At 46.1% G+C, this 23,662-nt stretch overlaps 1 protein-coding gene and 1 long non-coding RNA gene across 3 annotated transcripts in view; both read left to right on the top strand.

Moving 5' to 3' along the window:
* The first annotated feature begins 685 nt into the window (after positions 1–685).
* Positions 686–13,827, top strand: LOC133392878 (uncharacterized). Its single transcript, XR_009765863.1, has 3 exons — positions 686–1,016; positions 3,181–3,407; positions 13,579–13,827. It is a non-coding gene; the product is annotated as an uncharacterized LOC133392878 (long non-coding RNA).
* A 2,073-nt stretch (positions 13,828–15,900) lies between these two features.
* Positions 15,901–23,662, top strand: part of LOC3289610 (uncharacterized transmembrane protein DDB_G0289901) — a 53,189-nt gene continuing 45,427 nt past the window's right edge. For both annotated transcript variants that reach the window (XM_061655154.1, XM_061655149.1), the window contains exon 1: positions 15,901–19,205. In XM_061655154.1, coding sequence (XP_061511138.1) covers positions 17,992–19,205 — 1,214 coding nt within the window. In that variant the 5' untranslated portion in view covers positions 15,901–17,991. The remainder of the gene's footprint in view (positions 19,206–23,662) is intronic.

Raw genomic sequence — 23,662 nt, 5'->3', positions numbered from 1 at the left:
GGGCTTTCGAAGCGTTATTGTTGACCAGTTGAGGCCTCTTTCGCCTCTGAGACGTATTAGTACGACACATCCAGATAGTCGGTCCTGGCTAGAGAGGGACGATCCAGTTAAGCGGTCATCACACACCACTAATAACTAACATTGGTGATGCATCGAATGTATTTTCAGATTGTATGACCGCAATAATGTATGTTAGTTTTTGATTGCGAGGAAGCTTAAATATCATTAAGGGAACTTAAATCGGTCGTGAATCGTCCTCTTCGTAGTATCAAATAGACACCTTGGGGATTTGTTCATATTTATAGATGATATTTGTTCTTCATGTTATCGTTTCATGACGGTAAATGGTACAACCTTGTACGTACAATAGCTAACACATTTTTGAACTTTTAAACTACATTCAATCAAGTGTTGCAAAACTGATCCATCGAACTCATCGCACACCAAACTCCATAGAATTTTGAGAAAGATTGGATAGTGTAGATAAACGGTCACTCTGCTAATGGATTTTTTTTTAAATTAGCGAAAGTTTGTTGACTTCTTACCACGTTTTGTTATTGAATTCCCGCTCTAACCTTTTCCTGGAGCTACGCAGTAGATCTCCGTTCCGTACACGCCCCCAAAAACGAACCCAAAAGCGCACCGCCAAACAACTGTCAGCGGTCTTCGATGACTACAGTTTCGCGCTAGGTCGGTAGGGCACTGCAGGCGAGCTAGCTTTTCGGGTTCGTTCGGACACGCGCGTTCGGGAGGCAGGAAAACTCGGCAGGCGTAAACAGTGAAAAAACCGTTCTCCTGCTTGTGGGTGCGTGCCGGACCGTGCGTGCGTGAACAGTTGGCAAACAGTTGGCGCTGAGGGAAAATCTGTCTGCAATCGTGTGCGAAAGAGTGTGGTGTGTGTGTGTGCGCGCGGTTTTCTTTCCATTGCTATCTTTGTGGTTGGTGATTGTTTGCCGGATTGTGTTGTTGTTTTTTTTTTGTGGCGTTTTTCTGGTACTCCCCCCAGTACACACACGGTAAGAAATCGCGTAAAATCTACCCGAAATTGCAGCAAAGAACCAGCGCGGCTCACCGCTAAAGAAAACACACATACGCACCAGCAAAATTTGCAAAAAAAAAAACCTGAGTTGCGTAGGGAAAATAAAGGAAAGGAATTATCGAAATTATCATACAAGTCAAGATGGATTTGATTTTTTTCTCGGTAACAGCGAATTATATCGTTCATTATCCTTTTTGGATGGGGGTGGAAAGGTTTGGCTGTGCAGTATGTGTGCAAAATCAACTTTGTCGGGTGTGGGAGGCAGGATATGGAAAATGGGGTGTTTTTCTGGATTTTCCTTTTTTTTTTTGTTGGTTAGCGTAATATTTTCATTTACCAAAGAAAAGGGATTACTAAAGGAGGTCGATGCGCGCGTTTCACGCCGTGTACGCGACGCCGGAATTTGCTCTGTGTGTGTGTGTGTCCACGATTGTGGAGTAGTACCACGTTCTGGGCACGGTGGAAAGAGGAAACAGGCGAGGAAGCGAGAGAAAGTATTCCCGAGGAAATTTCGAACGCAGACGGGGGAAAACGGGATTCCTTCCGACTGCTGTCTCTGCTCCGGCAGCACCAAGGAAGCGTAAGGATATGAGCGTAAACAAATGAGAAGACGGCTCTCGCTAAAGACGGCTCCGCATTTGCGTACTATTACGCCGTACTCACAATGATTACGTGCTGCCGATTATTGGTTTGGTGTGTGCGTTCCTCCCTGTATCCTGCTTGCGTCAGAGTGTCTGGCAGGATGTGGCAAGCTTTTTAACATTCCTTGCTGCAGCTAACGGGGAAGAGGACGTTGTCAGTGGCAAATGTACTTCTGGAAGGGTGTTTATTATTGCGGTGTGTGTGTCTTTTTAATTTTGCTAGATGCTTTTTAAAGCAATTTGTTGTGAAAGGCCCCTTTAAATGGCGACAATTCTGCATGGAATTTATTTTAACTGGGGTATTTTGTTTGAATTTTGCCTTCAAATTAAAAAGTGGAGCTTCTATGTATTCTCTCAATCAGCAGGTTTTGCATCCAAAACTTGTTTATCAAAACATTAGAAAAAAAAACGATAAACTCACTTCCTCACTCAATCAACTTCCATCAAAAGGTTTTTGAAGCGGCTTTATTCACACAAAATCTTGCAAAGAAGAGGCTCCAATAGACTTCTGCATAGAAAAATTTTTAGGTTCTAAATCTTGGCGCTAAAAGATAAGGAAAGCTAAAACCCAGTTTAGACAATTACCTTACATAAAGCGTTTAAAAGACGAAAGAAAGATGAAAGAGGTCCAAAACATCCATGAGCCTACATCACACGCTTCTCCTCTAGAAGGAACTACTGAACAAATGTTTACTTTCATTTCCTTTCATAATTGCCATGTCAGCATTCTGATTTCTTGAGTTTTTGAGTGATGTTTTACTTGATTCCAACGTCTCAGGATCTATTGAACTCTATGGAAGTCTATTATTGGATCTTTCAGTTCTTATATCTCCTCCGAACATGACTTCATAAGAGAAAAACTAGTCCATATTTTCAATAGCAGTTGTTTAAAAATATATCTATAACCTTAATGAAGTGACCTCTGAATGTCTTTGTGGTGTACGAATCGGTGTCTTGATTGAATCTACACCAATGTGCCGTTTGTTGCGCTCTAACCACTGTAATATGATTCCAAATCGTAACAAGTTTTTCTTGGATATCAACTCGCCATGCCCGCCCGAACGAACGAACGAATGAACGATCGAACTCGCCCGCCAGCCTAGACGTTACTTTGTGTGTGAACTGCACGGCTAACGTTACCATATGATGGATGTGCAGTTGGTTCGCTCAAAAAATGGCGCAACACGAACGGGAACCTGGTGTCGATGGGAGGAAAGGGGGATGGATCATTTCAAAGCTCTTACCAATTTCCTCGGGACAATAGACAAAAGTCATCGGACGCGAGCGATCATATCCCAATACGCTTCCGCACATCCCGCGGGTGTGTTTCCCCTTACGCGTACGAGTGCGTGTTGCGCGCGCGTTGCCGAATTGAACCTAATTATAACGCTCGTTGACACACTTTTGTACCCATTTCTAACCCGCACCACCTCTCTCTCTCTCTCTCTCTTTCGTTTCCCTTTTTTTTCTCCATCTGCTACCGGATCCGCTTGTGTGTAGGTGCCTCAGCTCATCGAGTTAGCCAGCGCTAGACCGTGCGGCGGGCGGGCCGTTTTCGCCATTTTCTCCAATCATCGAGTCAACATTTGCATCGCCTAGCAACATCCGACCGTACGGGCAACACCAAGCAGCAACAATCAACCATCGAATCAAGCCGTAACAGGCCTTCGTCGGCGCTGCGGGCACGGCCCGCGAAACGTACGCGGCGTACGCGTACAGCAAATTTGGTATGTTAATTAAAGAATATGTCGTAAAAAAATAAAGTAAAACAAAAAATGCCACCTCTCTAGAGCGCCTAAGCGAGCTTCTGCATAGATGCAAACATCTGGAGCTTCCTTGATGGATGATTTTGCAACCGCAAGAGCCGCCACTTGCCAATGATTCCTATGTTGCACGACGCATCGAATTCATGCGCAAGCGAGTTTTGGAGGCGATGTGGGTCGGGTCTGTTTTTTGGCAAGGTGACACCTTTTGGTGTCGTTGAACAATATACATCATTTTGAAGTGCTTGATCATATCCATCATGCTCTGTTAAGATGACCTGTTCCTGTCATACAAACGGTGTCATCAATCAGTTTGATGCAAGTCATCGGTGCGACATGTCAAGAATTAAGGGGCTGGAGAGGTTCGAACGGTCTAAATCCTCTACAATCCTACCAACAACAACAAGAACTTTCGAAAATGTGCACCTCCAACTCATTTCTTAGTAATGCGTTAAAGATATTCATGGCCATTAGCCGCTGATCAAGATCACGCTCACGCCACGTGACTATCGCTCACGTCTTTTGCGGAGTACACGCGTCACCTTGTCCATTGGAGAAAGACTGCATTAGGACTCCTACCTACTTGGCTCTAATCTGGAAGTATTTGTTGTGTTCCGGAGTGGTCCTCCTCCCAAATCTCCCCACGATACTAAACAGATTTACATTAGAACCTACAGTTTTTGGGGATTTCTTCAACGCCGCTACAAATCTTTGCGCACTCGTGGGTGCCTTTGGAGGTGGGAACTCGAGGACGGAACCGACACATTCCACTTTGTAGTTGGTGGACTTGGTTGGTGTTAAAAAAAAAAGTCGGTCCCTCCCTACTCTCCCGGGGGATTGGTTTCACATTTCCAATAATCAGACATTCTGTACGTGTTGTCTTGGGCGTGTAGAAACCCATAAAAACAAAGAAGAAAATATGAACAACACAACGTGTGTGTGTGTGTGTGTGTGCGTGTAACGAGCCCCGTGTGGCCGCCTGAGTAGTTTCGGTTTTTATTTTAGAACGTCCACAAACAACACACTTGTTCTCCGTTTTGTGTGGCTTCCGCAATCCTGTGACCTCATCTCACCCCCCCCAACACATGTTCGGGCAATTCGCGGCAAGAAGAAACATTCGAAAGCTGTTTTCTAACCCAGTTTGTGGCGGATACTTTAACGGCGGCAGCACAACACAAATACCTTCCCTGCGTATGTTGGTGTATGTTTTGGTATGTCCGTAATAGCCGTGACGAAACCCTACAACAGCGCTGGGGGCTTCCTGTTTCATCCGCTGTCCGAGGGCCACGGTCCCCGGATCCCGGTTATGCATTTCCGTGTATGGTGCTAATAGCATTTTCAACAATGGCACATCAAAAACAGGTTCTGCCTGTGAAATTGCGCAGCAGCGGTCATGAGCCCCCCCCCCCCCCCCCCCCAGTCTGGACACCTTGGAGAGCGTGATCGGATTTGGTAAGGACACTTCCAATGTTTTCGGTCGGTGGTCGAATAAAATCTATTGGAACCTCCAACAACTGGGTCCGAACACATCAAGAATGGGCAGGGATACACCAACGCAATAGACCAACACTCTTCCGTCTATTGTTTGAACTGTGTTGTTGTTTTGGATAGCGCCAACTCCAACTTTGGTGAAGCATACGTCTCTAGTCTGATTAATGCGCCTCCTCCAGCTACCCGGAAGTGGTCGGTTAGGAGCTCTAGGGCCTAGACTAGCGTCTCCCGTTACGCCCGTTTGCACAGACAACGCACTGCCTCGAAAGTGTCTTGGATGTGGTGGCTTAAGCACCGTGTACAGTTAACCGTGCGCAGCAGCAGTTATGCCTATCGATTAAGTACGCATTATTTGCTACCGCGCTGCTACCGCTCTCGGTCGCCAGTACCCTTTTGCCTGTCCCGCTTTTGTTGCTGCTACTGCTGCTGTTGTTGTGCATCACAGCGCTGGGCCCTCCCCTCGGGGGCCTCCGGAAGCGAGCACTGAGCGAATGGAATGGAGCCAAATGGAGCATGAATGAACCCCGCGCGCTAGGGCTGCGTGAAATTCCTTGATCGTCAAGCTACGGTTCATAATTTGGGGCCGAAAGTTTCTTTGGCGCGTAATTGAGAAATCCGATGCCGAAAAATTCTACCACTTCGCCCGGGACCGAGAGGTGAGGGGGGGGGGGGGGATAGGCTTGGAGTACCGAAAGGTGGAGTTAATCCGGAGTTCGGGTCGGGGAATTGGGCGGCAAATTGGTAAGTAAGAGCGTTGCTTCCGATTTACGGGGTTTACGGGTTTCTCGTCTCTCGGTTTTGGTATCGTCACGCGCTTAGACGCGTTTGGGAATTACCGCTCCAAATTGATATTTATGGCCGATAGTGCGCGATTGCTGCAGCCAAAACCGATCGTACCACGGCTGCGTGGGTTTCCACGTTCGGTTTGGAAACCATTCGCCCACGGAAAGCCGTCCGGTCGTTTGCTTATCGGGCTGTCGGGGTCATGAACGGGAGCGTTAAGAAACGAACGAAACTCCGCTTAAAAGGCGATCGCTCCTGCGCTACGCCGCCCTAGGGCTTAGGGCGCTGAAGCACGCGGCAGCTCACCCAACGCTCAATTGCCGATGAAAATGTAATAAAAATCCAAATAAAAGAATTACCATCTAGACGGCCTGTCTTCGCACCAGCTCTCCAGCGCTCTCTCTCTCTCTCTCTTTCGCTAGTTATTCTGAAAGGGGTCGGGAATAGTTGAGGATATAGACCTTTTCCGGGACGCACACTTTAGGGGGTGCGTCTAACACAGCACAGTGGACGGGGGTAATGATCTTGATATTTGGTTCTTGCTGGTGGGAGTGAGCGAGTTGATTGCTTTCTCCGGATTGCCTGCTCGTGGTTGATGTTAGTGGCAGTGCTTCAAAGAGCACTTCTTGCCAGCTCTTGGGGCACTGTGAGAAATTGGGCATTCTTGAAGTATGGTCGAATGGAATTCGGAATAGATATTAGATATTAACGTTGCCATAAGCCATAGCGTCTCCTAAGCAACCATTGTTACACTAATAGATGCAGTTCTACTGACATCGTACATTCAATCCTTATTTGACTTTAAATAAACTAACATCTAGCTCTTTTCACTTCGGAAGCAATTCGGACATATCAATCCAGATATATGATGTTCAGCAGATATCGAAACTACTCAGTCATTCCCAAGATCTGTATTGTAATTCTTTGGTGGAACGAAATATGGATGTATTTTAATCTCTGATGGAATGGAGTTTTGAATAGATATTAATCATTAGATATGGGATATTAAGTAGATGCTGAAACTATTCAGTCTTCACCAAGCTTTACTCAGCTATCCCTGAGTTCTATATTGTTAGTCTATAGTAGAATGGAATTTGGAATAGATAGCAGAATCTGATGTGTATGAGATCTCGATACCACTCCGTTCTCTCCACTACAAAGAAAGGCCTGTATATGTATATTATCGTGGAATGAATTTCTTATTGCATATTATGTGTTAATGTATTCTATATCAAAGAATACAAATAAGATATTGAAACTAAGCATTAAGTTCGTGGAATTCGGATTAGTGGAATTGTATTCTTAAAAGATGTAAGCATTCGATATTGAGGAGATCCTGGAACCACTCAGTTATCCACAAGTTGCGTATTTTAATTTTATAGTGGGATGTATCTCTTTATAATTATTAGATATTAGATATATGATAAGATGTTCATTAAGATGTTCATCAGATGTTCATTAGTCTCTAAGTTCCGTTATGTAATTCTCAAGAGTCAAAATGTTAGGTGGATCTCGCAACTCCACAGTCTTCTGATTAAACCTATCTTCTATGTTTCAAGGTTTTAGCAAGAAATGATTGAGTAAACACGTAATTTTTTTTATTTGTCACGCTTCGTGAACCTGATGCCCTCTTTTCCGTGTGTGCATGTTAACATAAAACCTTCAACCAACAATTACATAAAAAAACACTTCTTAAAAAAACACACACACACACACAAGTATATCGTTTCCCGGCAACTCCATTACCGGTTGCGTAACGCTTGCCAACCGGCAAAGAGCGGTGCGAAGACACTTCGGTCATTCGCCATTGCGCACTATCAGTCACGGTCCAGTTATCCTGCCTGCTTGTGCAATCTGCGCTGCGCTGCACCTTGCCCAACTACCGAGTGTTGCAAGGTTTTGGTAACGTAAAAAAAAAAATAAAAGAAACACATTCACTTCACGCCAACGTACGAGCCGAGGATTTTGGGGATGGAGTGGAGAAAGCCGACCCTGGTCGTGCTAGAGACCGTTTTGTGATGTTCTTTCGTCGCTGTCACTTTCCGTGCCGGGCATAACGATAACAGTGGCACAAACAATAAGAATAACACATATACACATGCACAGTCGCCCCATTTGCTCCTGATTTTTTTTCCCGTGCGTTCAGGAAACGTTCAGTGTACAAACCTGAACATGTGGTCGCGACAGGAAAGCGTGTGCTGGAAAATGGTTGCCAAACAGTTGCCGAGCTAGGCGTTCGAATGAACTCCTGGGGAAGAGGGGGAGGGGGGGGGGGGCAGGTGGGTGGAAGGGTTGGGTGTGGTATGCCAATCCACACCATTTCCGGGCACATTTCACATGCTGCCTGCATTTGTTTCTGGTTGTTAGGTTATTATTCCCTCGCTGCTTCACCCACTGGTTGTGTTGTTTCGGTTCGGTTAGGTGAGAAGAATTCCTTTCATTTTCCCTTCAAAACACCCGCCCATCGCTTTGCTGCTCCACATGCGCTTGACAGCTGAACCCCTTCCCTGTCAGCGGTGGATCTATCAGTAAAGGATGTGAACGCATTTCTGTGTGTGCGGGGTAGAATTTGGAATTGAGGATGACTTCATGCTGCTACTGCTGCCACTCTTGCGGAGTTGGGCACGCTTTCGCACGAGTTAGTTTTGGTTGGAAAACGGCTGCTAGAAAGCGCTGGCTTAGTTTTCGCTATGCCCATTAGCTAATGCTTAGGAGCGGCATTGCAATAGCATGAACCATGATGGGTTGTTTGTTTTTTTTTTGTTTGTTCGGTATCCACCTAATGCAATGCTTATTGTTATCGTCTTACGTGAAAGTGACTGACACTAGACGAGATAAAGCAATGCTCCAACGGCGCAAAGAACATTTGAATTCGTCGTTAATTCCAGCAATTATTATGCAACTCACGTCCACATGCGGGTGCTTGATGTCGCAGTTTGAATCGATAAGTTATTCCGCCAAAAGAAACGCCACGAAATTGCAAACGAAATCAAACGAAAGCGTTTGGTTGTTTTGTTATTGCGATACCAGAGTTTTACGCGATTGATCAACTTGAAGTCGTTGGAATGATACTTGCATTGTCAAGACAGTCGAGCCTTTGCCGATCAATTAGCGTTGCTTCCAACAACTAAGCATGCTGTCGTAAATGTACTAATAGTGTGTCATGTTCACAAAGTCAATGCAGGTATCGAAGCCATCGAACCACAGCGTCGGCACTCGTTATCATTTTAGCTGTATTGGTCACGCTGTGTGTGCTTGTGTCATGCCTGTTATCTATTGCTATTTAGTTGTCTAGTTTCGATGCAATCTTTACAATGGCAAGCTTTACGATGCTATTAATTAACTGGCTGCGGCGCAATCTTTTACCATCGTTACGCGATCGAGCAGATGCAATCGTGTTCGATCGAAGCCGCCAGCATCGCTGTATCGCGCGCGCACACATGGTTTTATTGGGCTGTAAACATGTGCCCCGCTGGAACCGGTACCATAGTGTAGTTGGGACGGCCGTTTTTGCAAACCAACCGAACAGCAGATGTATAACAAATCACATGAAAAATGATGAATCATAATGCCAAAGTAATAGGGACCAACAAATATCATGCCAGTTATTAGTGTCATGATGACATTTTTCGATTTTCAAGATGCATATGCATGCCTTTTTGTACCACAAAACGGTGGAACTAATCAACGCACCCTTCATACGAATTCTGAGGAAAAGATCTTCTTGCACAAAGAGTTATACGTTTATCGAGCGAGTCACAGGACCGAGACAGGTTGACCAATTCGACCGAACCGCATTTTTCGTTACTTACATTTTAAAAATTAAGAGTGCCCATTTGGCTCCGTGTTCCCCTTGACCTGTTTATGGGGCGTAAAGGAACCTTTTTATTGTATTGTTTTGCACTATCGAGTCTCTCGCTTTACAAGCCATTTCGAACGAATTTCAATTACTTAGCGTTGAACAGACGGTGGCGCGTAGCATTAACGGCCATTCCAGCCACAGGAACGGACTGGCAACTACCGCACCGGACGGGGCATATCTAATCAGTGCCAACGAGTGACTGCGACGATTTCATGCGCGGTAGTAATGTGGTGGTAGTTTTGTTGTTGTTGCATTTAGCACGTGAAGAAAGCAAAAGAGATAGCAGGGATGTGTGATAGTTGGCGAAAAAGAAGAAGAAAAAAGAAATAGAACACGGATGGCGGACAGACACATAAAATCCGGTTCGAAGGACCGGCTCGAATATTGTCGTGGCAGAAGGTAACTTCAGAAACAGCTTCAAAACCAGCTGGTCCAGCTAAACAATAGACCAGTTTTGATGTATTGTTGTGCAAAAAAAAGTAGATAAAGCCTGCAAATACAAACACACACACACACACACACACACACACACACACACACACACAGAGAAGCAACATGTAAACAAATATGCAATTCCAACTCTCGTTTTGCGTTTTTACACGCCACCCAGAACAAGCGGTCACATAAATCTCATATCGTTGCCTTCCGTGCGTTCTTCCAGCAAAATCCATCCGCGGCTCAAAGATTTGCCAAAGCAGATGGTTAATCTATTCGGCAAAAAAAAAAAAAAAAACCAAAATCCCCACATCGCACAGGGTGTGCCCGAATGTAGGTTATGCTGCTGCTGCTGCTGCATGCGACCGTGCACGGGTGTCACATGGGCGCAGGAACATTGGAGCATTGGGAAGGGGACCCAACAGGGGTTTCCTTGGCTTGTTTTTATTTTAGAAATGCGTCATTGGTCGTCGTTGGATGATTTGCTGAAAATGCGTGGAAACTGTGCGCGTCCTGTGCTCGCGGCGGCGAGCTCATAAAATAATAATTGCCGATTGCAGTTTGCCGTTTGCGCCGTTCGTAATCCATCCCTGCCGAGATGTGACGGGCGACGGGTACTGTCTGCGTCTGTCTGCGGTGATTAGTTTTCGAATTAACGCGCTTTATTGCATAGTAAAAGCCACAGTTACGGTGCTATTAGCAGAGCAGGGGGAAGGAAAAGAAACCGATGCTCATAAAAAAAAAACTTATTTATACACCCAACGTGTTCCGATAGTTTGTGTGTGCGATAGTTTCTTTTCCCCCCCCATTTCCCCCGCGTAAACACGCGCGCGCGCTGGTACTGTGCACATGGTCGCCCATGTGGGTGGTTCAAGGGAGTCTTAACGCATGACCCTGCTGTAAAGATAGATTGTCTACATTAAAACACAACCGCCTGTGACGCAGGTAGCGTACTAAAAAGCACATTTATTATATATATAGTTACGACAAGTATCAGTGCTTGTTGATAATTTCGCTTACAAATCGTGTCTCGAAGATGGCAAGCGTGACCCTAATGCTGTACATATGCGCACGCCTGTGTGTGGGTGTACGAATCCTTTGGCATGCTGCTTCTGCCTCAATCAAACCCACCGTACCGCAGGCCCGACTTGGGGGAGTCTGCATTAAAAGGAAATCAATCGTTTACTCGTGTATGCCTGTCTCTGTATATGAGTGTCTATGTTTGTGTGTACGTGTGTATTAGTAAATCTCTTTCTCTTCTCTTGTGTGTGTGTGTATGTGTGTGTGTACGTTGCTGTTAGGACAAGAGGGACCTGACTTTATTTTCGTTGGCTTTCGTTGTTTACCGCGCATACGGTCGCCGCTTGAGCGCTTCAAAAATCGATATCTGCTTTCCGTTTTTAATAGTTCATCCTGTTCCTTTGCTCCCCATTTTCTGCCCGGTCACCGTTCCACTTCCAGCGCTTGGGCGGTGGGCGGGGTGGGAGAAAATATCTTTCCTCCTATCGGAAAAAAACAGAACAAAAATCAACGTTTCACTTTTCCCGACAGGCGAGGGGCTGCGCCTAGCCCAAAAAAAAAAAAAAAAACCCTATCCCGATTCGCTTCGTCACGCTCTCCCACGTGTGCAAGGGGAGGCAAGTGCGGGGGTGCGAAATGGTAAAAGTTTCGTGCGAAGAAACGCTGGGGCACGTGGGCAGCGGCGCGAAGGGTGCAGCTCGACAGACACGGACGATATGGAGGCAAACACACCCAAACGCGCGAGCCTGGCTTCGCCTCTGTCCTTGAGGAAATTGTGCTGGAGAGAGGATGAGGAGCATTTGATTAGTTTGCAAGTCCCCGTCTGGAAAGGCTCCGGCTCATGTATATATATATATATGTGTGTGTGTGTGCATTAGTTTGAGCGCTATATCACAAACACAAACACACACAACGTAAGGGATAAAGGAAAGCATTGGAAGGCAGAGGAAAGAACCGTATGTCTCCCCCGGCCTACACCCAACACGTATAAACACATTCGTACTCCAACATTTCGCCCGAACACGGAGGGGTTGAAACAAATGGGGGTCATCCTTAAGTGCGGGTCATTAGTGTTATTCTATTCCGATAAATATAAAGTACCTTGCCGATCCTGGTGTATTTTTTATGTGTGTGTGTGTGTGTATGTGTATTGGTGTTGCTTTCCTTTTCGTTTTCCGATGCGCAATTGGTGCTGTCGTGCTGTTTCAGGGGGTCCGTTACTACAGGGGAGGGGGGGGGGGAAGACATGGGGGGGTTTCGATTTCGTTAGCCTGTCAGGTTTTGTTTACTAAATTTAATGATGGTAGGTGTCTCTGTTCAGAAGAAAAACTGTGGACTAGGTGTCTATGAAAGTTTCGTTACCATTGTTTGTAATGAAGTTTTTGGTATTTTATTAAGATTTAATCGTAACAATATGCAGATGTTCTGTTGTAGAAGTCAGTTCTATAAATTTTAATTGAGGCTACAGGCTTACTTTCATGATATTTTTAGTGCATTCTTGGTGTTTTGCATTGAGGTTTTAACTACCCAATATCTAGGTCTGCTATCGTAGTGATTAGATCAACGATCTTGATCACTGCAGGATCATGAGTTCAAATTTACTCTTCAAGCACTCTTATAATTTGTAAGCTAAAATTGTCATCATTTAATTTGTTGCTATTTGTTTGTTTGTTAGATTTCTATAGAGGAATTGAGCCACCCAAATAATTCTGAGCGTTCTGGGGTTTTACTTTTACGATATTTGGTTGATGTATTTTGTTCGTTGTGATTTATTGAGGTTTTAACGCCCCAATACGTAGGCGGCCCGGTAGCGTAATGTGTAAGTCGACGATATTGACCACTTGCAGCTTGTGAGTTCAAATCTGTTCCTGTAGACTGCGGAGAACATACCGTTTCGAAGCTGTTTTCAGCTGAACATTGGGGCCCTTCACGATTCTAGTCAGTTTTTTTTGTATGGAGTTTGACAGTTGGAGGCTGAAATCATGTAAACACTCCATACAAAACCACACACAAAACAAGCCTGCAAATTTTCAGTCTAGATTATTCTAGCCTCAAAGCTAGAATTAGATTCGAGTACCTGCTCGACAAAATGGCAAAACAAGGTGGTGTTTACATTCACCCCAAGGTGCATTAAAGAGATCTGGTAATGGAATCCAGAATCAAAGTGTATGTGGTCCAGGTGGTCTCATAGCTTGTTTTTTATAACCAAATTTGAATATCACTTTTTGACAGTGTGGGTGAAAATTTTTGTTCAAAAAAGCTTTCTGGAGGCTTGACGAATACAAAAAACACTCTTAAAATCCTCATACAGAAGCAGAAGCGATAACATTGATGATTTGGACGACCGGCAGCTGTCAATAACCTGACAATAAGTATCTAAAGGCTTACAGATTTGATGTTATTCAACACAGGATGATATAGCAACAAGATTGTGTCATCAAATCAAAGGGTTAGATCGTATTTGGTTCATATTTTCTACATATTTGATGAAGCTTGTATGTATCGTAACTAATGTTCTCCTTTCTGTTTCATTTCGTCCCACAGAGCTCAGCTACCCTCCCAACGGAAGTCCGTACTTGCAAAAGAGGTACTGTGACAACAAAAAGTCCTGCCCGCCCGAGTGAACCCCCAAGTTCGTCTCACTCGGCATCGGTTGCCGTGTTGCACTCAGCTGTAAAGCATCACGCACTAGCAAGGGTACAAAAGGTAGCCGAAACAAGGTAATGCGACCAAGTGGTGATGCAGCAAAAGTGAAGAGTGCTACAACCAAGTAAGAGAGAGAGAGAGAGAGAGCGAGAGAAAAAGAAGCATAAAAAAAAGAAAACAAAAGGAAAATGTGGCAGGGAAGCGCACCGCACTCGGGTTGGAAAATCGCTCAAGCCAACGGCCCATCATACCGCAAAACGATAACCGCGCTATCCAACGCTACGGTACGCGGGTACGTGCGTATTGCGTGTTAATGGCAGCGAAGGGTGCACGTGGGCAGCGGCGCGAAGGGTGCAGCTCGATAGACACGGACGATATGGAGGCAAACACACCCAAACGCGCGAGCCTGGCTTCGCCTCTGTCCTTGAGGAAATTGTGCTGGAGAGAGGATGAGGAGCATTTGATTAGTTTGCAAGTCCCCGTCTGGAAAGGCTCCCGCTCATGTATATATATGTGTGTGTGTGTGTGGGCATTAGTTTGAACGCTATATCACAAACACAAACGCACACAACGTAAGGGATAAAGGAAAGCATTGGAAGGCAGAGGAAAGAACCGTATGTCTCCCCCGGCCTACACCCAACACGTATAAACACATTCGTACTCCAACATTTCGCCCGAACACGGAGGGGTTGAAACAAATGGGGGTCATCCTTAAGTGCGGGTCATTAGTGTTATTCTATTCCGATAAATATAAAGTACCTTGCCGATCCTGGTTTATTTTTTATGTGTGTGTGTGTATGTGTATTGGTGTTGCTTTCCTTTTCGTTTTCCGATGCGCAATTGGTGCTGTCGTGCTGTTTCAGGGGGTCCGTTACTACAGGGGGGGGGGGGGCGGGAAGACATGGGGGGGTTTCGATTTCGTTAGCCTGTCAGGTTTTGTTTACTAAATTTAATGATGGTGAGGTAGGTGTCTCTGTTCAGAAGAAAAACTGTGGACTAGGTGTCTATGAAAGTTTCGTTACCATTTTTTTATAATGATGTTTTTGATATTTTATTAAGACTTAAGCGCAACAAAATGCAGATATTCTGTTGTAGAAGTCAGTTCTATAAATTTTAATTGAGGCTACAGGCTTACTTTAATGATATTTTTAGTGAATTCTTGGTGTTTTGCATTGAGGTTTTAACTACCCAATATCTAGGACTGCTATCCTAGCGAGTAGATCAACGATCTGGATCATTGCAGGATCATGAGTTCAAATTTACTCTTCAAGCACTAGAGATATCGTGTGTATGTTTTTGAAGATTTTTGGTAAGCTAAAGTTTTTGTCATCATATAATTGATATTTGTTTGTTTGTTAGATTTCTATAGAGGAATTGAGCCACCCAAATAATTCTGAGCTTTGGGCTTTACTTTTACGATATTTTGTTGTTTTTCGTTGTGGGGTTTATTGAGGTTTTAACGCTCCAATACGTATGCGGCCCGGTAGCGTAATGTGTAAGTCGACGATATTGACCACTTGCAGCTTGTGAGTTCAAATCTGTTCCTGTAGACTGCGGAGAACATACCGTTTCGAAGCTGTTTTCAGCTGAACATTGGGGCCCTTCACGATTCTAGTCAGTTTTTTTTGTATGGAGTTTGACAGTTGGAGGCTGAAATCATGTAAACACTCCATACAAAACCACACACAAAACAAGCCTGCAAATTTTCAGTCTAGATTATTCTAGCCTCAAAGCTAGAATTAGATTCGAGTACCTGCTCGACAAAATGGCAAAACAAGGTGGTGTTTACATTCACCCCAAGGTGCATTAAAGAGATCTGGTAATGGAATCCAGAATCAAAGTGTATGTGGTCCAGGTGGTCTCATAGCTTGTTTTTTATAACCAAATTTGAATATCACTTTTTGACAGTGTGGGTGAAAATTTTTGTTCAAAAAAGCTTTCTGGAGGCTTGACGAATACAAAAAACACTCTTAAAATCCTCATACAGAAGCAGAAGCGATAACATTGATGATTTGGACGACCGGCAGCTGTCAATAACCTGACAATAAGTATCTAAAGGCTTACAGATTTGATGTTATTCAACACAGGATGATATAGCAACAAGATTGTGTCATCAAATCAAAGGGTTAGATCGTATTTGGTTCATATTTTCTACATATTTGATGAAGCTTGTATGTATCGTAACTAATGTTCTCCTTTCTGTTTCATTTCGTCCCACAGAGCTCAGCTACCCTCCCAACGGAAGTCCGTACTTGCAAAAGAGGTACTGTGACAACAAAAAGTCCTGCCCGCCCGAGTGAACCCCCAAGTTCGTCTCACTCGGCATCGGTTGCCGTGTTGCACTCAGCTGTAAAGCATCACGCACTAGCAAGGGTACAAAAGGTAGCCGAAACAAGGTAATGCGACCAAGTGGTGATGCAGCAAAAGTGAAGAGTGCTACAACCAAGTAAGAGAGAGAGAGAGAGAGAGCGAGAGAAAAAGAAGCATAAAAAAAAGAAAACAAAAGGAAAATGTGGCAGGGAAGCGCACCGCACTCGGGTTGGAAAATCGCTCAAGCCAACGGCCCATCATACCGCAAAACGATAACCGCGCTATCCAACGCTACGGTACGCGGGTACGTGCGTATTGCGTGTTAATATTTGTGCCGTGTGTCTCTTTCCCCGTGCCCGCTTCTGCTCGGTGTGTGTTTGTGAATTTTGTGCAAATTCTAAAGTCGAACAAGTTTTGGGGATTCGTCAAAACGTACGTCAGTACCCAGCGGCTCATCTACCATCGGTCGCGGGTTGTTTACCGCCGCATCCTGCCCACCGAACGCACTCGCACACAAAATAATAATAAAAAAAAAAAAACCGTTCGATATCGGACGCGGACGCGTAAGGCGCAAAACTTTACCGATTTTACAAGCAAAACAGCGACGAACAGCAGGCGGAGTGCGCGAGAGCGACAAAGAGCGAGCGTGTGAGTTAGAGAGGAAGAGAGCGGATGCGCGCTGCGCGCCGTATCCTAAAAAATCGGGAGCGCATCCCAGCTCGGCCCCAAGATTCGAGAGCGTTCCGGCAGCGTCGTCGGAGAGCTCGCACGCCTGCTTCGTATTAGTAGCCTGCCGAATGGGGGTGGTATAGAAGAAGGTAGAGCAAAGGCAGAAGAAGTAGAAGAGGCAGATAAAAAAGCACCCGAAAAAAAAGAAAACACAAACAGTGAGCAGCAGCTAATGTTTGTGTTGGCAAAGCGCGAGCAGCGCGACCACCATTAGTGGCATAGTCGTCGCGGAGGCGTCAACTCGGAAAAGGACGCGAGACTCGTCACTATCAACCTCAACCTCAAACAAACGCCCCTACCGCCGGGGGCAGTAACTCACCTGGCTTGTTTTCTTTGTGGGCAATTCGGGGCAGCCACAGGGTGACCAGAACACCAAAATCCGATAGCTGTCGTTATTGTTTTTGTTTTTGTTTTTTTTTTCGGGTCAGTGAAAACTTCGTCTTTGTGTACAAGTGCAGTAGTGTGAGTACGCGTGTACATGTGTGTGTGTGTGTGTGTGTGTATGTGAGAGCTAGAAAGGGTAGCAAATGGTCGAGTCGGAAAATCGTGTCGGTGTAAGTGAGTGCAAATTTTGACAGGTGCTCGAAGAAAATAGTCTGCCCTGCAAGATATATAGGGCAGCGGACGAAAACGCTGCTCTAGCAGTGCTTTTCCAGTGCACGATTCCATTCCAGAGCCACCTGTAACGATCTCTCATATTCACTCTCCTCCCCGCTGTTATCGAAAACTGTTCGGCTGTGCGGTTTACACCACCGGACCGAGTGCTTACCTGCGAGTATTTCGTGCTTGGTGCAATCTAGTAACGTTCTGGTGCGAGAGCCTGGCTGGCTAGCAAACACACCAGCATCGTCAACATCACCATCGCCATCGTCATTATCACATTCTGGCAATCCGGTGTGTGACGCTAACAGAGGACGCCTTGCTTGGGGACTCGCCTTTGCGCGAAAAAAGGGCCGCTGTTGTGCAGCACGGGGAGAACGGTAACTCACTCCCGTTCTATATATACATCGGTGTGCTGCTGCTGCTGCTGTAGTGTGTTGTTGTTTGGTTCTCCCTTCGGCTCAATCTCTCTCGCACGCTGTCTCTCTCTCTCTGTCTGTCTGTTTATCTCGCTCTCTCTCTGGTTTCCGACCTACTGTCCCGTGTACTATCCCCATCCCGCCACCCCAACAAGCTGTCATAGGGCACCGTTTGCTTTTTTTTGCCTTTGCTGACGCGTGAGCGCAGTTGCAACTGCATGCGAGCGCGCTCGCTCGCTGCACTGCTGCCAACATGCTCTCCTACATGCTGCCAGTCGAGGAAAAATCGCCATCCGCAGCGGCTGCAGCAGCAACGCGTAATCTAAGCCTCAACCTGACCACAACAACCACCACAACCGCGTCCGGTGGTATCGGTGTTGGCAGCGGCAGCGGTGGTGGTGCAGGCAGTGTTGCCGGTGGTGCGATCGGGCGCGACAGTTCCGGTGGCGCTACTGCGGCCAGCACATCGTCCGCCCAGGTGCGCTCCATCATCAAGCCTACAATCAAACACAGTGGCGGTGGCAGTGCTGCCAGCCATCGCTATCAGCTGATCAGCGGCGGTTCGGGCGGGTCCGATGCGAAGCTGGTAGGCGGCGACTCCGGTGCCCCAGGCGGAGCAGCAGCTGCTGCGGTCGGTGGCGGTCGTGACGTGCGGTCGGGCCGGGGCCGCTGGCAGGACGAGCCGGAGGCCGATCAGTGCGACGAAAGCACCAACCTGCTGGCCGGTGCGGGCGCGGACGACGACGACGAGGACGACCGGGACGCGATCGACGATCGGCCGCGGCGCGGTGCCGCCGTCAAGAGTGACAAAAACTTTAACAACCTGATCGTGGTGCCGAACGGGCGGCACGGGAAACCTACCAACGGCAACCATGCCGGCCCGCCGGCCAAGCTCGCGAGCGCGCTAAAGCCGACGAACGGTGTCGGGTCGAACGGGCGGCCGGGCAGCAGCAACGGTGGCGGCGCCATCGGTGGCCACACTGGTGCCTACTACAATGGCTACCTAGCCGTCAGTGGCGACAACGATGACGAGCACCATCGGCTGCTGGTCAGTGCGAACAATCTGCGAAACGCGAGCGGCGACACGCGGCCCGAGTGGTCCCCGCAGGGCCGAACGAACGGGTGCGGCCCGGCCACGACCGAGCCATCGGGCCGGCCGGCTTCCTCCTTCGCTAGTGGCGCGCGCACCAACGGCAACTGCCGCACGATGAACAGTCTGAACGGGAACCTGCTGGGGTCGGACCCGCCAGCCGTCGCACCGTTGCCCCTGGAAACGACAGACATTGGTGATGGTGGTGGTGGTGGTGGTGGTGGTGGTGGTGGTACCGGCGCCGCGGCTGACGTGTCCCTCGGCAGTGACTCCGACTCGGCGACAGGGGCAGGTGGTACCGGGTCGGCCTCCGGCGGGGGCGGCAAAAAGGTGAAGCTAAACAAGCTCGGCGGCAACAAGAACGTCACACTGAAAAGGTAAGCGATCGGGCTGGGCAGGGACCGATAGGGGCGTAAGTCCGTTAGCGATCACTGTTTGGCAGGCTTGTCAAAGTGGGTCAAATTGGGGCTCAAATCGAGCGATAAATTGTTTATTAAATTCAACAAAACAAGTATTGGCGGTAGTTGAAATGTTCCTTGCAATCAGCTGGTTCTGTGACATACGTTTGCACGCAAGAATACAGTTTGACACCCCAGAAAAATGGTGTCTCAGAAACAGAATTGTCATCCGATATTGTCAATGCTTTCAAGCATTGTTTACAGTCACAATTTTGACAGTTTGCGTCAATGTTTGCCTTTAAGGCCAAATAAGAATCATGATAAACTTGTAAGGGATTAGAACAGATTTTTGACAACCTAAATTTTACATTTCAAAAGCACCAGAAAAATCTGAGAAAAAGATTAATGAAATTGAATTAATTCGCAAGACGCAAGACTCTAAATTCTCTTGGAGACAATCATGGGCAGTTAGAGACTTATAGTAAGAGATCAAGCATAACGGCAATGACAATTGCTATGGTTTATAGCTTTATCCTCCGAATAACACCGATGTTGAACATTTAATGCTTTATTTGATTAAATTTCCGTCTAAATAGATAACACATTGCGTTGAAAACGAACAATTTCTCACTTCGTTTTCCAATGTGAAAACCGATACATACCAGCTTCTGAAAATAGTGGAAAATTCATTTCAAAATTCGGAAAATTATGGGAACCGACCAATAAATCGTGGGAAACCCTTTATTCGTTGATGAAATGCGCTATGCAAACGATCCCCTTGATACTTAAGCTCTCGGAACAAATTCCTGAGGTCTAAATGAAACTATATTTTCCCTTTTTTTTCAAACAATGAATTACAAACTATGAGCTCCTGTAAGTTTTACAACTCTGACAGATCTTCAATAAATTAAAAGCCAAAAAAAAAAAAATATTGTGGTGCAGCTTCTGGACGCCAGACAGATTTAACGCGCTGTTGTAAAAGTGAACAGCCATCGCAAAACGGCTGCCGAGCTGCTGAAGCGGTTAATTATGACAATTCACACCAGCCTGTAATGTCTTCCGGGCTATTTCCCTGATGAGATGGGAAGGGATCAACATCGCTTGCCCCGGCTCGCATCCACCGAACAAGTCTTTGTCCATCGATCCCTACCGCCAGCGACGGATCGTAAACTGATCTCGTAAAGTGTATGCCAATTTCATCCGACCATCATTCACAATCATATTCCCAACTACGCGCACTGACCAGTTAGTGCGCTCGGCCCGTGTAGCGCATCGAACCTTTCCGCAAGGGAGTGGCGGTCCGCTCGATGCAATAAACATAAAAATATAAACGAATGCACTACGTCGTGATGAAGCTTTTTTTTTGTTGTTCTTTTCGAACGGCTTTCATCTTCAAAGAGTGCTGCAAACTGGCGGGGAGCCGCTGACGTAATGCGTTTGACATGCCTGGCTTGCATTTGGCTGGTGCAAACGCGGGCAAAGTGAACTGCTGCTCGAAAATCCCGATTCCTGGCAGTGCTCCAAAACCATCTACTGCGACTCGAACAATTTTCCCCGAATGTCCCACCCTTATCGCTCTTTTTTTTATAGCCATCTCTCGCTCTCTTTCTCTTTCTCTCTCGCTCTCTCTCTTGCCCTCTCCATTCCTCGCTCTCGTTAATTTTCAAGGCAAACGAGATGTAGGTGGAGGCGCATTAGCACTAGCACCAGCAAAGAACGACCACTTTCATCGGGGTGCGGCTGCCAATAAAATGCGCTCGATAAGACGAAACCCTGCATACGCGTATCCGTATCTGTGTGTGTGTGTGTGTGTTTGCATGACGTCCACGCTATCCTGCCATTTCGCCCAGATGGCCACCGTTTTTTTTTGTTTGCTTTTTGCTTTTTGCCTCAAGGAGTGCTTTCACACGCGTTAAATAGGGCTTTCAAGGATCCAAGGTCATACGGTACCCTTCGCGTGCCTTCCGATTCCGCTCCGTAACTGCACCGGGCGTCGCCAAGTTTCGTGTACTTGGCACATGGTAAATGCAGCAATCGGGTGCGTCCCAGCTCCCTCTAAAAGGCGAGCAACAGCAACAAAAACACGATATTTCACAATCTGCTGGATTTGTGAGTGAGGTTCGTTTAAGATTTGCTTTTTTTTTTTTTGTATGCCAGTAAGAATATATTGAAGGTCACGTTTTTTTTTGTTGTTGTTGGTGGCATATTGCGCGCAAATGAAAGTTTTTTTTATTACGTTTGGATTGTTGCTTCCACTGGAAGTCCTCTCCTTTCTACGTCACTTACTGGTCCAACTCCATTGCAGATGCAGAATGATGCAGCAGTGTGGATGGGGCGCGAAGAAGCGTTTGCGAAATGGGATGGAAACGAATGAACCGATAATGGCAGCACGGTGCTAAAATTGAGGCTTGCAGCTTGATTTTGTTGTTTTAAGCTGTCCAGCCATTAGCGGGAAGTTGCTAAATAGATGCATCGGACGGGCGAAGGCGGACGTCGCAGCGTGTTGTGCGTTTGTTTGTGGAAGTTGTATCCTTTCTTCCCTCTCATCGATTGTGTCGCCGTAAATGGCACCGTAGGGTGACAGTTTTTTTTTGTTGTTGTTGTTGTTGCGTGTAAACAGCGTGAAGTAAACATTTTTGCCTCGCTTCGTTTGTGTTTACTGCTTTCGTCTTGGCATTAGCTACGGTTGGGCTGGTGCAAGGTGCACTACGGCACAATGCTTGCCATTCATCGTGAAACATTAGCTTCGCCTCGTGGGGAGCGCCTGCTAATCGGCTGCGGTTAATTGAACAGCGCCCGTACATCGATTCCGATTGCTGATAATTTAGAAATGTAAATATTTGGCCTGCGCCTGCCCTAAGCTGTTGTTTTGAAACGGCTTATCGCAAAACGCGGGTTTGTTGCTGAAAAGGTTGCTAACAAGCTAACACACAAACTGGCCTTGAAAGTTAAGTTGCCCTACGGCACGGGGGGGCTTTGAGATCAGCCAAACAGGTGCTGTTAATGTAAGGAATTGTTTCAATTCGATTTGAAATGTGTCGCATGTTTTTTTTTTTTGTCGTATTTCGAGCATGCATATTATGCCTTTCTTGGAAGTCGTACAGTCTTAAAAAGCACGTACTACGTGGAAAAACTGTAATTCCATTTTGCACGCAGGAAATGTCTATAAAAAGGCTTTTTAGTATGAAATATTGGGAAATATCAAAACAACATATTTTGTACTAAGATAGTTGAAGGCATGCATTATCATTTACGGTACGTTATACTACGCTAATCAAAAAACGTAGTTCTCCATTCTGTTCTAGATATAAAAAAGATATGTGTTAGTCATGAAAAATACCATCAGATTTGCGTTCTAAAATGAAAAAAGCCAAATTCTGTTGATGGAATCTGGTATCTTAACTCAAATGAAACACGCAAAACCACTCTACACTTATCTTGCACATATCAGCGGTGAGTAACGCCCAAACAAATGGCGCACGGTGCTTGGAGCTAATTAGTAACCTAACCTGCGAAAAAACGTACGTTGTCGCGCCAGTTGCTTCGTCGGTTGCGAAGGTAACGATCAGTTACATCACACAGGTGGAGAAGCGGCAGTTGGAGAAGCGGCGCCTGTGTACCACTGTCCCATGAACCGTTGTTGTGTTTGTTGTGCAAAACATGTGCGGCCCTCGGGGCCCTCCACAGAGGATCACGAAATTGTGCGCGAATTTGTCAAACGAAGTCAACGCGCGATCATGCACAAAACGTGAATGGTGAGTGTGAGTTTTTTTTTTTCAGTTGCGCTGGAGAAACAAGAGAGATCAAGAGCGATGGAAGGGCGGTGGGACGAGATGATCGACATAACACATTAATTGGGACAATTTTTTTTTTTGGGCTATTTGTTTGGTTTTTTGCACTTTTGCCGCTGCTCGTTGCTTGTTGGTTGGTGTTTTGCATGTTACCCCATGTCTTATGCGATCCCTGGGTGAACCTGTTTTCAGTCGGTGTCTTTGGCCATATGCACCGTATCCCCACGGTTGGACGTTTTTTAGCATGTCTAGCGTCAAGCGTTAGAATGACTAATGATCGACATGGAGATTTGTTATGCTTGAATGCATGCAAGGAAAAAACTCGCATGGAACATGTTTTTAGATGGAATTCTTGGCAGAAGACGTGTTTTGGTGGTGCTTTGAAGGCTCCTGCCCACATTGCATCATTTTGTTAACAGTATCTTCAAGCAAGAGCCTTACCCTGCGGTGTAATTATCGTCTAAAGAATCTTAAGCAAGAACTCAACAAGAACTTGACTCATTAGGTAAATGTCCAGTGAAACAGAAAAACCATATAACATATAGGCAATTTGCAGCGTGACAGACATGCCGACCGAATGGCTACAATGGTAGACATGACGACTGCTGGGAAGCTCATCGACGGTTCAATTCCCGTCTAGGCTCT

This window comes from Anopheles gambiae, chromosome X (genome assembly GCF_943734735.2).
Source record: "Anopheles gambiae chromosome X, idAnoGambNW_F1_1, whole genome shotgun sequence".
In the NCBI taxonomy this organism is placed as follows: Eukaryota; Metazoa; Arthropoda; class Insecta; order Diptera; family Culicidae; genus Anopheles; species Anopheles gambiae.
The sequence above is the reverse complement of the archived record's forward strand: the minus strand, read 5'-3'. Positions and strand labels throughout refer to the sequence as shown.